This window comes from Bos indicus, chromosome 6 (genome assembly GCF_029378745.1).
Source record: "Bos indicus isolate NIAB-ARS_2022 breed Sahiwal x Tharparkar chromosome 6, NIAB-ARS_B.indTharparkar_mat_pri_1.0, whole genome shotgun sequence".
NCBI lineage: Eukaryota > Metazoa > Chordata > Mammalia > Artiodactyla > Bovidae > Bos > Bos indicus.
In genome coordinates this window covers 103,326,797-103,342,066 of record NC_091765.1, presented here as the reverse complement: position 1 = coordinate 103,342,066, position 15,270 = coordinate 103,326,797, and the positions used below count along the sequence as shown (strand labels likewise).

The following is a 15,270-nucleotide window of genomic DNA, read 5'->3' as shown; positions in this document are numbered from 1 at the left end:
GTCACGGGGGGAAGACATCTCAGTCTCCTTAGCAACCCTGGGCTTACACATCTCTTGGATGGAGTGCTTGCTCCCCAGGGGGGCAGCAGGGTCATCCATCATTGGGCTGAGCTGGGCTCCCCTCCTGCATCCTCTCTGCTCAACAGGGTCCTAGCCCAGCCCCTTCTCCCTCCTCCTTCCCTTCTCCTCTGGGGCTGAAAAACCAACGTCCCTCCTTCCCAACTCTCCCTGCTGTTTCCTGCCTCTCTTACGCTGTTCCCTCGACCCAGAGGGCCTCCTCTTTGGAGGGAGCTCTCTTGTCTCTTCATCCTCCAATTTCCCAGAAGAGGGAGGTTTTCAGGTCATCCCTCCAGGATTTTCCTTATCTCCAAGTTATCTGATTTAGGGACAGGATGAGGACTCTGGGTCCATGCAGGGAGCCCCCTGACTCTTTAGGGAACAGGTGCCATCTCTGGGCTTCTGATGGGGGTTTTGTGGTAGGGTGGGGGCTATTAGCAAATTTATGTGGCTCCTTATAAGATGGACTGGGACCTGGGCCTCCTTGCTGCAGTTCTGCAATGCTTGGACACACTTCTCCTCTAGCAACAAAACACAAAGAAATTGTATGGGACCAAAAATAACCACGTACATGCCCAGCTGGGGGCAAATTCTGGACAAAAGATACAAAAAAAACCCAAAAAACTTAACTGTCACTTTTAAAGAAAAAAAAGTCTGGAGGGAAAGCAGGGGTCAGAGCAAAAACATGGGCCCTGCACACACCACCACCTAAGGGGTGGACAAACACCTCAGCCACCCCTCCGACCCAACTCCTGAGCACACCCCTACCCTCACCCCATAGAAAGAGCCAGCTCCCCTTTTGGAGAACAAGCAAGCAAGGGAAGCTGTTGTTTGTTTTCGCCCTGCCTCCATGCTGCCGCAGGGGCCCCAATAAATCTTGCCTGAATTTCTTGGTCTGGCCTCTGATCAACTTCTTTTAATTAAAAATGTCAAGTACCCTGGTCAGTGGGGCTTCCTTGGTGGCTCAGATGGTAAAGAATCTGCCTGCAATGTTGGAGACCTGGGTTCAATCCCTGGGTCAGGAAGATTCCCCTGGAGAAGGAAATGACAACCCACTCCAGTATTCTTGCCTGGAGAACCCCATGGCTAGAGGATCCTGGCAGGCTGAAGTCCATGGACTCGCAAAGAGTCAGACACAACTGAGCAACTAACACATTCACCCTGGTCAGTAATAGACCCTCCAATTCGGCCTTTCTGTGAACAAAAGCAGGCATCTTGCCCCACCCATACCCCCAAACGTGTCCTGAAGCTTTTTCTCCACTACAGTTATCCTGGGCCACATTCTCTGCCTTCTTATTTTGTTCCTGTCTGGATCCCCCTGCTAGAATATGAGCCCCCAGGGGGCACGGACTTTTGTTGGCTTGGTAATTTTCTCCAGCACCTAGATTAAGGCCTGACACATAGTAGGTGTTCAATCATCTTTAAGAGCGTTTACTCTTAGTGGGTATCGCTTTTTGTTGGGGAGGGGGATGTTATGTGTTCAGTCTGCTCAAACCAACACCCATCAATGTCAGAGGAACCCTTCCTCTCGGTCTCAGTTAAGGACTACTGCCTGGACTGCTAGGTCCTCACTCCATGCCTTAACTGTCCAGTTCTGTGTCTGATTCCTGAATCCATGGGGCCTCCAGTGTCCAGGAGCCCAGAGTGGGCGTTCAGGAGTGTTTGCTGAAAGGTTGCTGATGGCAGAACCTTCTCCACCTCCCCAAGGAAGAGTCAGCTGGGTGACAAGTAGGGTGTTGTCTGGGACCACATCCAGTTCCAGGTCTTGGGAGGAGGTGGGGCGGGACCACCCACTCATACTGGACGCGGGTGTTGCCAAGACAGGAATTTGCCCCCAGCCCCTAACAAAGCACTTCCATAAAGACCAGCTTGTAAGACTCTGCATGGATTTTCCTATACAAAGTGGGAATTTTGATAATATTACGAAAGTGAAAGTGTTAGTTGCTCAGTTGTGTCTGACTGTAGCCCACCAGCTTCCTCTGTCCATGGGATTTTCCAGGCAAGAATGCTGGAGTGGGTTGCCATTTCCTTCTCCAGGGGATCTTCCTGACCCAGGGGGAATCAAACCCATGTCTCCAGCACAGAAAGCACATTCTTTACCATATGAGCCACGAGGGAAGCCCTTATAATATTGTATATAGCCTTATATGGGCAGATGTCACCCATGCAGCCCACACCAGGAGACCTCCCAGGTTGGGGATGGTAGAAGGGATTTCAGGCCAAATCAGATGCCAAAGCCTAGGATCAGTGCCCTGGGTGGATCCCACTGACCCTGAGGACAATGTCCTCATAGTGGGGTTGTCATTGCTCACTAAAATGGCCCTCACTTCTCAGGGGTCCCTGCCTAGAACAGAGACAGCAATTGCGAGTGCAACCGAGGCAGATTCCTGCCCATACCTGTGCAGGCACGGGGTGGCCTGACTCATCTGTGACGCTGACCTTGGGGAAGTCCACAGTCAGGGTGACGATGGTGGTGACTGTCCAGGCCAGGGGGTTGTAGATCACAGCAACGTATCCCCCAGGCTCAAGGCCTGCACACACACAAGAGGTTTACTTGCTGCCGTGTGAGACACTCCACACACCTGGGTGCCCCTTGGAACAAGGGAAACTGAGGCAGGTGAGACCAACCCTGCAGACTCCAGGGAGAGGGACAGACAGACACGGGACCTCAGACATGCAGCCACACTCTGTTCATGGCTCTGTCCCGGTTCCCAAATGTGGGGTGGGGGTGTCCCTCCAGAAGCTGAGGGTCCATGTACTCCTCACCCATCTCTCCCTGTCAGCCCAATTTCCTGGTGAGTACACTGAGGTCCAGAGAGGTAGAATCACCTGCACAAGGCCTGGTGACTCATCTGGATGGAGACTCAGAGTCTGAAGCTCAGGGGATCAGGCCCCCTCCCTGGTCCCAGAAGCTCTCTTCTCAGAAAGGGGCCTAGACTCTGCCAGACTGCAGGGGCTCCCAGCAAGGGCCTTGCTTACCTGTGTGGGCTGGGAACCTGTCCTGGACGATGGCGGACATCAGTTTCTGCACCCCATGCATCCCGTTGTTCAGGCGCCCCACAAACATGTCACTCACCTTGGGGGTGTGAGCCCCGGTGATGGCTTCGTGGTGCTGGACCTGTGTCCCCACCCCGAGCAGGACAAGAGTGCGGTCAGGACCTGCTCCTGCTCAGCACCTGCCCTCCTGGGGTCCACTGGGCATGGGCTCTCTTTCCCTCTTAGCAGGTGCTAGTGGAGAAGGTGGGGGTTCCCCCCACTTTACAGAAGGGGAAACTGAGGTCAGAGAGGCTGATGGACTTGCCCAACTTTGAAGACCTTGTGAAAACCTATACCTGACTCCCTGACCTGGGACAGAAAACAGACTTTCAGAGGCACCCTCCCCAGCTTGATCCCTGAGGAAGGCTTTCTTATCTCTCCCTGCTATTCTTTGGAACTCTGCATTCAAATGGGTATATCTTTTCTTTCTCCTTTGCCTTTCGCTTATCTTCTTTTCATAGGTATTTGTAAGGCCTCCTCAGACAACCATTTTGCCTTTTTGCATTTCTTCTCTTGGGGATGGTCTTGATCACTGCCTCCTGTACAATGTCATGAACCTCTGTCCATAGTTCTTCAGGCGCTCTGTCTATCAGATCTAATCCCTTGAATCTATTTGTCACTTCCACTGTATAATCATAAGGAATTTGATTTAGGTCATACCTGAATGGTCTAGTGGTTTTCCCTACTTTCTTAAATTTAAGTCTCAATTTGGCAATAAGGAGTTCATGATCTGAGCCACAGTCAGCTCCTGGTCTTGTTTTTGCTGATTGTATAGAGCTTCTCCATCTTTGGCTGCAAAGAATACAATCAATCTGATTTCGGTATTGACCATCTTGTGATGTCCATGTGTAGAGTCTTCTCTTGTGTTGTTGGAAGAGGGTGTTTGCTATGACCAGTGTGTTCTTTTGGCAAAACTCTATTAGCCTTTGCCCTGCTTCATTCCATATTCCAAGGCCAAATTTGCCTGTTACTCCAGGTGTTTCTTGACTTCCTACTTTTGCATTCCAGTCCTCTCCCTATAATGAAAAGGACATCTTTTTGGGGTGTTAGTTCTAGAAGGTCTTGTAGGTCTTCATAGAACTGTTCAACTTCAGCTTCTTCAGCATTACTGGTTAGGGCATAGACTTGGATTACTGTGATATTAAATGGTTTGCCTTGGAAACGAACAGAGATCATTCTGTCGTTTTTGAGATTGCATCCAAGTACTGCATTTCGGACTCTTTTGTTGACTATGATGGCTACTCCATTTCTTCTAAAGGATTCTTGCCCACAGTAGTAGACATAATGGTCATCTGAGTTAAATTCACCCATTCCAGTCCATCTTAGTTCGCTGATTCCTAAAATGTCAATGTTCACTCTTGCCATCTCCTGTCAAACAGGAGAATTTACCTTGATTCATGAAACTAATATTACAGGTTCCTATGAAATATTGTTCCTTAGCATCGGACTTTACTTCCATCACCAGTCACATCCACAGCTAGGTGTTGTTTTTGCTTTGGCTCCATCTCTTCATTCTTTCTGGGTTATTTCTCCACTGATCTTCAGTAGCATATTGGGCACCTACCGACCTTGGGAGTTCATCTTTCAGTGTCCTATCTTTTTGTCTTTTCTTACTGTTCATGGGGTCCTCAAGAAAATTAGAGATACCAAGGGAGCATTTCATGCAAATTTGGGCACAATAAAGGACAGAAATGGTATGGACCTAACAGAAGCAGAAGATATTAAGAAGAGGTGGCAAGAATACACAGAAGAACTGTACAAAAAAGATCTTCATGACCCAGATAATCACGATGGTGTGATCACTCACCTAGAGCCAGACATCCTGGAATGTGAAGTTAAGTGGGCCTTAGGAAGCATCACTATGAAAAAAGCTAGTGGAGGTGATGGAATTCCTTCCAGTTGAGCTCATTCAAAAACTAAAAGATGATGCTGTGAAAGTGCTGCATTCAAGATGCCAGCAAATTTGGAAAACTCAGCAGTGGCCACAGGACTGGAAAAGGTCAGTTTTCATTCCACTCCCAAAGAAAGGCAATGCCAAAGAATGCTCAAACTACTGCACAATTATACTCATCTCACACACTAGTAAAGTAATGCTCAAAATTCTCCAAAACAGGCTTCAACAGTATGTGAACAAGTGAACTTCCAGATGTTCAAGCTGGATTTGGAAGAGGAACCAGAGATCAAATTGCCAACATCTGTTGGATCATAGAAAAAAGTGAGAGAGTTTCAGAAAAACATCTATTTTTTCTTTATTGACACTGCCAAAGCCTTTGATTTTGTGGATTACAACAAACTGTGTAAAATTTTTAAAGAGATGGGAATACCAGACCACCTTATCTGCCTCCCGAGACATCTGTATGCAGGTCAAGAAGCAACAGTTAGAACTGGACATGGAACAACAGACTGCTTCCAAATCGGGAAAGGAGTATGTCAAAGCTGTATATAGTCACCCTGCTTATTTAACTTATATGCAGAGTACATCATGAGAAATGCTGGACTGGATGAAGCACAAGCTGGAATCAAGATTGCCAGGAGAAATATCAATAACCTCAGATATGCAGATGACACCACCCTTATGGCAGAAAGTGAAGAGGAACTAAAAAGCCTCTTGATGAAAGTGAAAGAGGAGAGTGAAAACGTTGGCTTAAAACTTAACATTTAGAAAACTAAGATCATGGCATCCGGTCCCATTACTTCATGGCAAATAGATGGGGAAACAGTGACAGACTTTATTTTGCGGGGCTCCAAAATCACTGCAGATGGTGATTGCAGCCATGAAATTAAAAGACACTTTCTCCTTGGAAGAAAAGCTATGACCAACCTAGACAGCATATTAAAAAGCAGAGACGTTACTTTGCCAACAAAGGTTCATCTAGTCAAAGCTATGGTTTTTCCAGTAGTCATGTATGGATGTGATAGTTGGACTATAAAGAAAGCTGAGCGCAGAAGAATTGATGCTTTTGAACTGTGGTGTTGGAGAAGACTCTTGAGAGTCCCTTGGATGGCAAGGAGTTCCAACCAGCCCATCCTAAAGGAAATCAGTCCTGAATATTCATTGGAATAACTGATGCTAAAGCTGAAACTCCAATACTTTGGCTATCTGATGCGAAGAACTGATTCATTAGACGAGACCGTGATGCTGGGAAAGATTGAAGGAGGAGGAGAAGGGGGTGACAGAGGATGAGATGGTTAGATGGCATCACCTACTTGATGGACATAAGTTTGAGTAGGCTCCAGGAGTTGGTGATGGACAGGGAGGCCGGCATGCTGCAGTCCATGGGGTCGCAAAGAGTTGGACATGACTAAGCGACTGAACTGAGCTGAACTCCCCAGCTTCACCTCCACGGCCCAGTCATCCCATAAGTTTCTAACCTGCTCCAGACATGCTCTGTACGTGACCTTGACACTCATCTGCATCCTACAGGGGCAATATTACCTCTTCCTCACAGAAGAGAGTTGAATCTCCATCTCCATGGGGTGAAGCCACGTTTGTCCCCGCTCTGATGGTTGGGAAAGTCAATCCGTTTCCCCACCCACCCCACTCCCACATGCACAATGACTAGTCCTGCCAACAGTTCTCTTTATGAATGTCATGGCCAGTGTGGCACATTTCTGACTGGAGACAAGTTTTAGCACTTCTTGGTTCTCATCAGTATGGTGGGGGACAAGTGGAGATGGAAATTTGTGGACATCTTCTTTTGTGGCAGCCACTGAGATCAGCAGTTTATACGTATCATCGTATTCAACTGCCTGCCACCTGTCTAGGTGGACAGGGGCTTCTGATTATCCAGGGAGAGAATCAGGCTCAGAGAGGGAAAGTCACTTGCCTGAGGCCACACAGCTCAACTGAGATTTGAACCTGCACAGGACGGTTGGGCACCAATACTGCTCCACTTTGCCCTTTACCCTCTGGGTGAACCTGGTTCTAAAGCTCACTGAAGCCACAGGTGGAAGTCTGGGGACCTAGCCTTGATGCAGCTTCATCATGCACAGGTCCTGGGACCCAAGGTGACTTCAGTGTTCTCATCTGTCAAGTGGACCTGTAGTGACCGGGGACTGGGAGGATCTGGCGGCCTAGTGAGGGGGAAGCACACACCCAGGAGGGTCCCATCCTGTTCCTGCCACTGAGAGGTGTGGTGTTACCTCGGAGACCGCCCAGCGGAGCTTCTGGAGCTGCTGCAGGCCCCAGGCCCGGTCCAGGAACCGGTGTGGAGCCAACATGAAGCGTGTGAACATGGACTCCCCGGCGTAGAGCAGAGCACTGGCTCGCCGCGCCAGCCCCTTGAGCCCACTTCGGGAGGCATAGAACCCGGTCCAGGAATGAAACATATCTAGGAGAAAAAGGCCAGTAGTGGCTAGGATGTCCTGGAGCCCCCTAAGCCTCAATCCTGGAAGACAGAGGAAGATGGTGTTAGTGAAGGGTAGACTCCTACCAGGTTACCTGGGGAGGCAACCTGGGTTGGGGGTGATATCAGGGCTCCTGCTCCAACCAGGCAAGCAACTGCCCAGGAGCCCTTGAGGAGCTAAGCAGGTGGCAAGGTCAGGCTGGGCTGGGCCAAGCCTGGAGAGGCCTGGGTACTGAAGGACTGTGATGGGGACAAGACAGCCCAGTGAGCGTGGGACCCTGGGAAAGCCTGTGAGCAAAGGTCTTGGAGGACTTCAGGGGAGGAGGGAGTGGGATGAGGGCCAGGAGGACAGGACCCAGAGGGGAGGGGCCTGGAGTGCTGGCAGCCCCTGTGTGTCAGGATCCTGGAGAAGCCTGCATTTCAGTGGGGTCCCTCTGGCTGCCTGCAGGGAGGGATGGGAGGGATGAGAGAGCCCAGGAACTACTGTCCTGACCCTGGACTGAGAGGACAAGGGTGGTGGGGGAAGGACAAAGGCTGAGCGCCTTGGGGACAGGCTGTGTCTCAGCAGGTGGCTCACTGTTCCCTATTATTTCTGCTTCCTGCCTCCTCCCCAGGCTGGGCTGTGCTCCCATCCCCTGTTCTTCCCTCAAAGGACCTGGCTCAGACCAGGAGGGGTAGCCATGTGGCCTGCGGAAGGATCGCAGCTGTGGGGCCAGATGTAAGGGTCCTCCACACAGGGCCTCCCCAACGCTGAGTGTGGACAGGTCAGGCACAGCCCCTCCATAGCCTCAGCTCTAAGCTCAGCACCAACCCGCCAAGGCTGTCAAGATCCCACTGTCCTCCAATCAGGACCCAAGCCTCCTCTCTGATGTCCAGTCTCTGATTAAATGGCACCTCCTCCAGGAATCACCAATGTAGCCACGCCCACTCCACCACCCACAGGACTTATCTGTGTCCTTTCCACCAGGATGCAGCCACTTCCATAGACTTCCTCCCCCCTCGCCCCCTACCCCAGCCTCAACATAACCCCACATACATCCTTGTATCCCCTCCCACCTCAAGTGTAACCAGGCCAACATAGAGGTATCCACTTCCACCTGGGCTGGAGCCCCACCCACATCCATGTAGCCCCTCCTACTTCCCATTAGGGGAGGAGAAGCCAGTCCTCCCCTAATCATAGGTTCCCAGGAGGTGTCCTGAGAGCTAAACAGCTTCCCCTTCTCACCACTCAGATGAGAGGCCAAAGCCCAAGAGGTACGACCAACTCAGGTCTGGGGGAATCAGGGCAGTGCCCAGACTGGAACCAACCCCTCTCAGTGGGGACCCATCCTGGTGTCTCTTTGCAAGGGAAGGAAATGAGAAAAGAAGTATTTACAATTGAACTGCCATGTGGGTTCAGTCCTCCGGGAACCCACTTCACTGATAATGAGGACCTCTCCAGCTGAGTGATCCCAGCATGGACCTGGGGCTGGGCAAAGCTGGCTGGAGGCAGGGCCTGATTTCGTGTCCCTGGGATGTCCTGGCTCATGGGAACCTGGGCCCTTTCCAACCTTGATACCTTCTTCAGCCTCTTGGTTTCTCGTTCTGTGCAAAGACGGAGCAGGAGGACAAGGCTCCTTGAAGGACTCCGGGGTTTTATGCAATCAAGGTTGCAGAGGATTCGACCATTTGGCCAAAAACATTCCCTACTGATGTCCTGATCAGGCCCTGGGCTGGGGTGTGGAGGGTGGTTCTGTCTCCCCAGCTGTCAGTGGGAGGCTGTGTGTGGAAAAGTCCTTCCTGGCTTGTAGATAGGGGAGCCAAGTCTGCAAGGAGCTCAGCACAGGGGACAATGGGGTTGGGCCTGAGAGTGGTGCTGATTCTGGGCAGGCCCTGAACTAAGATTCCTTAGGAGGGACTGCCCAGATCATGTCACAAGTGGGACCTTACCCCACGTGACTGAGATGCTATCATAAACTATTAACGGCAACATCTGCTGTGCCCTCTCTTTGGGTCAGGCACTAGGCTAAGGGCTCTCCTCCTTCTCACTTCATTTTTACCTTTGAGGCACTAAGCACCACTAACATCCTTATCTTCCTGACAGAGGACAGATCCCAGGGTATGCATGTATCCAGGCAGAAGGCTCACCCCAAGACCTTTCACCCCTTAGACCAAAACCATCCCAGACTCCAGGACACAGGCTTGAGGAAGACAAGGTTCCCCAATAAGGACTATGTGGTAATCAGTGAAAACCGGGGCCCTGGGGGCAAAGAGGGGCCAAGGGATCTAGCCTTAAAGTCAGGAAGGCTTCCTGGAGGAGGTGACTCTACAAGGCAATGAGGACTTTCCAGGAAGAGAGGGTGGGAGGAGAGCACTCCCACAGGGAGCACTGTAGTGAAGGGCATAGAGACAGGAACCTGCTGAGTGTGGACCCTGGTGAGAGGTTCAACGTGCTGGGACCAGGCTGTGTACCTTGGTGGGTCAGGTAGGTGCGAGCAGCGCCCATATCTCCCCCAGTCCCCCTAGTAGGCTCCAAGCTCAGGGCTGAGCAGACACTGCGTTTGGAGACATTTTAACTCCCTGGATCACCACCTCTACCCCCAGAGGCTCATACCTGAAGAATACGGCAGGAAGTCACGGTGGTCTCGGACCTGCACTGGCTCATGTTCAGAGTGCAGAGTTTGGAAGTATTCGCTCAGCGTGGCGTACACCATCAGGACACCAAACTGGGATACATGCTTGTTGATGTAGCCCATTAGATAGTCCATGTTGGCAAACTGCACCGAGGCATTGAAGAACTGCCTGTCGCACCCCTGCAGGCCAGAGAACAGAAGCAGCGCCTTGCATTTCTGGGAGCAGAGCCCAAACTAAACAGGGTGAATTCCCCTTCAACCCCCAAAGCCACCCTCCTACTCCCCATGGGGGCCAATAACCTTCCAAGTCAGCTGGCAAGCTCAATGCCCTTAGTGCTTCCTTCTCTCTCCCACTCTCTTTATCATGTTATAACATACACCCCTAGTACTGGTTTATCATATAGCTGGATATTTGTACTTTTCCAGCACCTTTCCCCAACTCGTCTTCACCTTAACCTCACCTCTGGAAACCACGAATCACCTCTTTTTTCTATAAGTTTGTTTTTTTTTTTCCCAAGAATTCACATATAAGTGAGATCATGCAGTCTTCCTCTTTCTAACTGATTTCACTCCCTGAACATTTGTTAGACTCCATCAGGATTACTACTTACTAATGTCATTAATAGTAACAACATACTAAGTATAAATAACAATGGTAATAGGTTGCTCATGTTTATTGCCATTAATTTCATCTTTAAAAAGGTTGTCAAAATTTAATTAAGTTGGTAAATTCCTATATATCTACCAAGACTGACTCATGAATAAGTAAGAAATCTGAACAGACTGATTACCAGTTACAAAATTGAGTCAAAGTCAAAAAACATCCCAAAAAACAAGTTCAGAAACAGTCAGTTTCATTGGTGATTTCTACCAAAAATTTAAGAGAAAATAATACCAGTGCTGCTCAAACTCTTCCAAAAAATGAAAGAGGAGGGATTGTTTCCAACCTTATTCTGTGAGGCCAACATTACCCTGACAGCAAACAAACAAACAAAAAAAGAATCCTGCAGAAAAGAATGTACAGGTTGATATTCTCGATGAACATAGGTGAAAATATCCTCAAAAAAAAAAAGAAAAGAAAAGCGTTAGCAAGCCAAAGTCAGCAATACATGCAAAAAACACTACACCATGGGGTTTATTCCAGGGATCCAAGCATAGTTCAACATCCACAAATCAATGTTGCACACCACACTGAGAAAATGAAAGAATCACACATTCAACTCAAGAGACGCGTAAAAAGCATTTGACGAAATTCAACATTCTATTATGATAAAGCTCAACAAAGTAGGTAGGGAAGGAACATGCCTCAACTTAAAAAGGCCATATGTGACAAGCTCACAGCTAACATCATGCACATTGATGAAAAGCTAAAAGCTTTTCTTCTGTGATAGCCAGTGGGAGTTTGATGTATGACACAGGGAACTCAAAGCCGGTGCTCTGTAACAACCTGAGGGATGGGGTGGGAGGGAATAAGGAGGGGAATTCAGGAAGGAGGGGACACATGTATGCCTGTGGTCAATTCATGTTGGTATATGGCAGATACCATCACAATAATGTAAAGGAATTATCCTCCAGTTAATATAAATACATTTTTTAAAGCCTTTCTTCTAAGATCAGGAAAAAGTCACAGATGTTCACTGTTACCACTTTTATCTAACATATTATTGGAAATCCTTGCCATGGCAATTAGGCAAGGGAAAAAAAGGCATCCAAATTGGAACAGAAGAAGTAAAACTTTTGGCAGATGTAATGATATATGTATAAAAACCCTAAAGACAAAATCTGTTACCAGTAATAAATCCAGTAAAGATACAAGGTACAAAATCAATATACAAAAATCACTTGCCTATTAGTGTTTCTGTGCGCTAATAACAGACTCTCAGAAAGAAACAAGGAAACAATTCCACTTTGCATCAGACTGATTAAAATACCTAGGAATAAATTTGACCAAGTAGGTGAAATATCTGTACACTGAAAACTATAAGACATTGATGATTGAAATTTAAGAAGACACAGATAAATGGAATGATATTTTCTGTTCACAACTGAAAGAATTTATATTGTTAAAATACCTGTATTACACAAAGTAATCCACAGTTTCAATGCACTCCCTATGAAAACCCCAATGATGTTCATCACAGACACAGAACAAACTATCCTAATATTTGTGTGGAACCACATAAGACCCTGAACATCAAAGGAAATTTTGAGAAAGAAGGATGAAACTGGAGAAATCACCTGCCCTATTTTCAAACTGTACTCTAAAGCTACAGTAATCAAAAAAGTCTGGTACTGGAATGAAAAGAGACATGTAGATCAATGGAAGAGAGCAGAGTGCTCAGAAATAAGCCCAGGCATATATGACCAACTACTTTATGGCAAAAGAGCCAAGAATATAAAATGAGGAAAGGAGAGTTTCTACAATAAATGATGTTGGGAAAACTGGATGCCATGTGAAAGAATGAAACTGGACCACTGTCTAACACCATGCACAAGAACTAACTCAGAATGGATTAAAGAATTGAACACAAAACTTGAAACTATGAAACTCCTAGAAGAAAACATAGGTGGTAATCTCCTTGCTGAGGTCTTTGTTGCTGGACCAAACTCCAGTTCACTCATGCCATGCTAAGCAAAGCCAAACTACTGATAACTGGGTTTGGTCAATGTATATATATATATATGTATACATACATATCTATATCTATCTATCTATGTATCTATGGATAGAGAGTTTATTTGCAGTGCACCAAGAAAGGAGAATGGCAGCTCATGCTCAAACAATCCAAACTCCCAAATGGCTTTCAAAGGAGAGTTTTCAAAGGCAACATTAGATGTGAGGGTTGTAGCATGCGTTATTAGCTCATGGAATTTCTTTTCTTGGTTGGTGGTGTTATGGTATTTCTGGCTCCAGTTAACCTGAGGTCTACATACTGGTGGTCAGCACACAGTCAACTTCTTCACCTAGCGTGGGGTTTTGTGTCTGCAGAACGACGCAAGTACGTGGCTCTCGATGGTGCCTATAGTCCTTGGAGGATCTGCAGGTCCTAAGCTAGTCTTACTTCCTTTTGTTACTGCATTCCTTTGTCTCTTCATTTTCTCTTTTCTTTGACTGAATTTGCTCCTGGGAACTCAGGGAAGATCTAGGAAGCTAAAGCTTTTCTACAAACAAGAAGTGAGGGACAGGGAGGGTGTGGGAGTCTGCCCCTGAGAAGGGTCCTGCTGGGTTTCATTTTGATGATATTTCTCTTTTGTATTTGACACCAAAAGCAAGGGAAACAGAAGAAATAATGAATAAGTTGAATGACATCAAACTAAAGAGTTTTTGTGCAGCATAGGAAACTTCAAGAAAATGAAAGGACAACCTACCAAACAGGGGAAAATATTTGCAAATTATATATCAGATAAAAGATTAATACCCCAATTACATAAGGAACTCATACAACTCAGTAACAAACAACTGGTTAAAAATTGAACCAAAGACCTGAATAGATATTTTCCCAAAAAAGACATACAGATGGCCGATAGACACACGGAAAAATGCTCAACATCACTGATCGTCAGGGACATGCAAATCAAAACCGCAAGGAGACACACCTCACACCTGTCAGAATGGGTTTCCTGTCACATAGAAGAAGCAACAAGTGCTGGCGAGGATGAGGAGAAAGGGGAACCCTCTTACACTGTTGGTGGGAGGATCAGCTGGTGGGGTGAAGCCACTGTGGAAAACAGACTGGCAGTTCCTCAAAAAATTTAAAGTAGAGCTACATATGAGAGCATCTGGATATTTATCCGAAGAAAACAAAATTACTAAAGATATCTGCACCACCATGTTCATTGCAACATTATTTAAAATAGCCAAGATATGAAATCACCTAAGTGTCCATCAGGGCTTCCCTGATAGCTCAGTTGGTAAACAATCCCCTGCAATGCAGGAGACCCCAGTTCGATTCCTGGGTCGGGAAGATCCACTGGAGAAGGGATAGGCTACCCATTCCAGTATTCTTGGGCTTCCCTTGTGACTCAGCTGGTAAAGAATCCACCTGCAATGCGGGAGACCTAGGTTTGATCCCTGGGTTGGGAAGATTCCCTGGAGAAGGGAAAGGCTACCCACTCTAGTATTCTGGCCTAGAGAATTCCAAGGACTGAATAGTCCTTGGGGTTGCAAAGAGTTGGACATGACTGAGTCACTTATACTTCACTTCACTTCACTTCACTTCACTTCTAAGCGTCCATAAAGAGAGGAACAGATAAAGAAAATGTGATATATATACAGAATGATATATAAAACGGCTTTCTTCTAAGATCAGGAAAAAGTCACAGATGTTCACTGTTATCACTTTTATCTAACATATTATTGGAAATCCTTGCCATGGCAATTAGGCAAGGGGAAAAAAGGCATCCAAATTGGAACAGAGGAAGTAAAACTTTTGGCAGATGTAATGATATTATATGTATAAAAACCCTAAAGACAAAATCTGTTACAAGTGATGAATTCAGAATGAATGGTTAAAAAAAACACACACACACAAGGAAATCCTTCCATTCCCAACAACATGGATTGGAACTTGAGGGCGTTGTGCTAAGTGAAAGAGCTCAAAGAGAGGAAGATGAATGCCACATGACGTCATTTATATGTGAATTTTTAAAAAATAACATGAAAAATAAGCTCATGTACAGAGATAAACTGGTGAATGCCAGGAGTGAGGGCTGGAGGGTGAGGGAAATGCATGATGCGGGTCAAAAGGTACAGACTTCCAGAAGCAAAATAAATGAGTCATGGGGATAAGCGTATAGCATGGTGACTGTCGCTAATAATGCTGTGTTCTCTTTCTGAAAGTTGCGAAAAGAGTAGATATTAACCTTCTCATTACAAGGAAATATTTTATACTTACGTGTGGTGACAGATGTTAACTAGATCTATTGCAGTCATTTTGCAATATTTACATGTGTGGAATCATTTGGAACTAAAATTATGTTATATGTTAATTATATCTCAGTAAGAAAAGAAAAAAGAAAGAAAGAAAGAAAGTGAAGTCACTCAGTCATATCTGACTCTTTGAGACCCCATGGACTGTAGTCTACCATGCTCCTCCATCCATGGGATTTTCCAAGCAAGAGTACTGGAGTGGGTTGCCATTTCCTTCTCCAGGGGATCTTCCAGACCCAGGGATCGAACCTGGGTCTCCTGCATCATAGGCAGATGCTTAAGAGAAAGC

General features: G+C 46.9%; 1 protein-coding gene across 7 annotated transcripts in view; it reads right to left on the bottom strand.

Moving 5' to 3' along the window:
- The window catches only part of LOC109560076 (epididymis-specific alpha-mannosidase-like), a 45,566-nt gene that overhangs the window by 12,357 nt on the left and 17,939 nt on the right, over nt 1-15,270 (bottom strand). For 6 of the 7 annotated variants that reach the window (XR_011567269.1, XR_011567268.1, XM_070791764.1 and 3 more), the window contains 4 exons: nt 10,033-10,231; nt 7,237-7,424; nt 3,037-3,175; nt 2,455-2,588 (listed from right to left, as the gene is read on the bottom strand). Coding sequence is in view for 5 of the 7 variants with exons in the window: in XM_070791764.1 (XP_070647865.1) it covers nt 2,455-2,588; nt 3,037-3,175; nt 7,237-7,424; nt 10,033-10,231 (660 nt within the window). In the remaining 2 variants the exon portion in view is untranslated. The remainder of the gene's footprint in view (nt 1-2,454; nt 2,589-3,036; nt 3,176-7,236; nt 7,425-10,032; nt 10,232-15,270) is intronic. The other variant, XM_070791761.1, reaches the window with a different exon arrangement.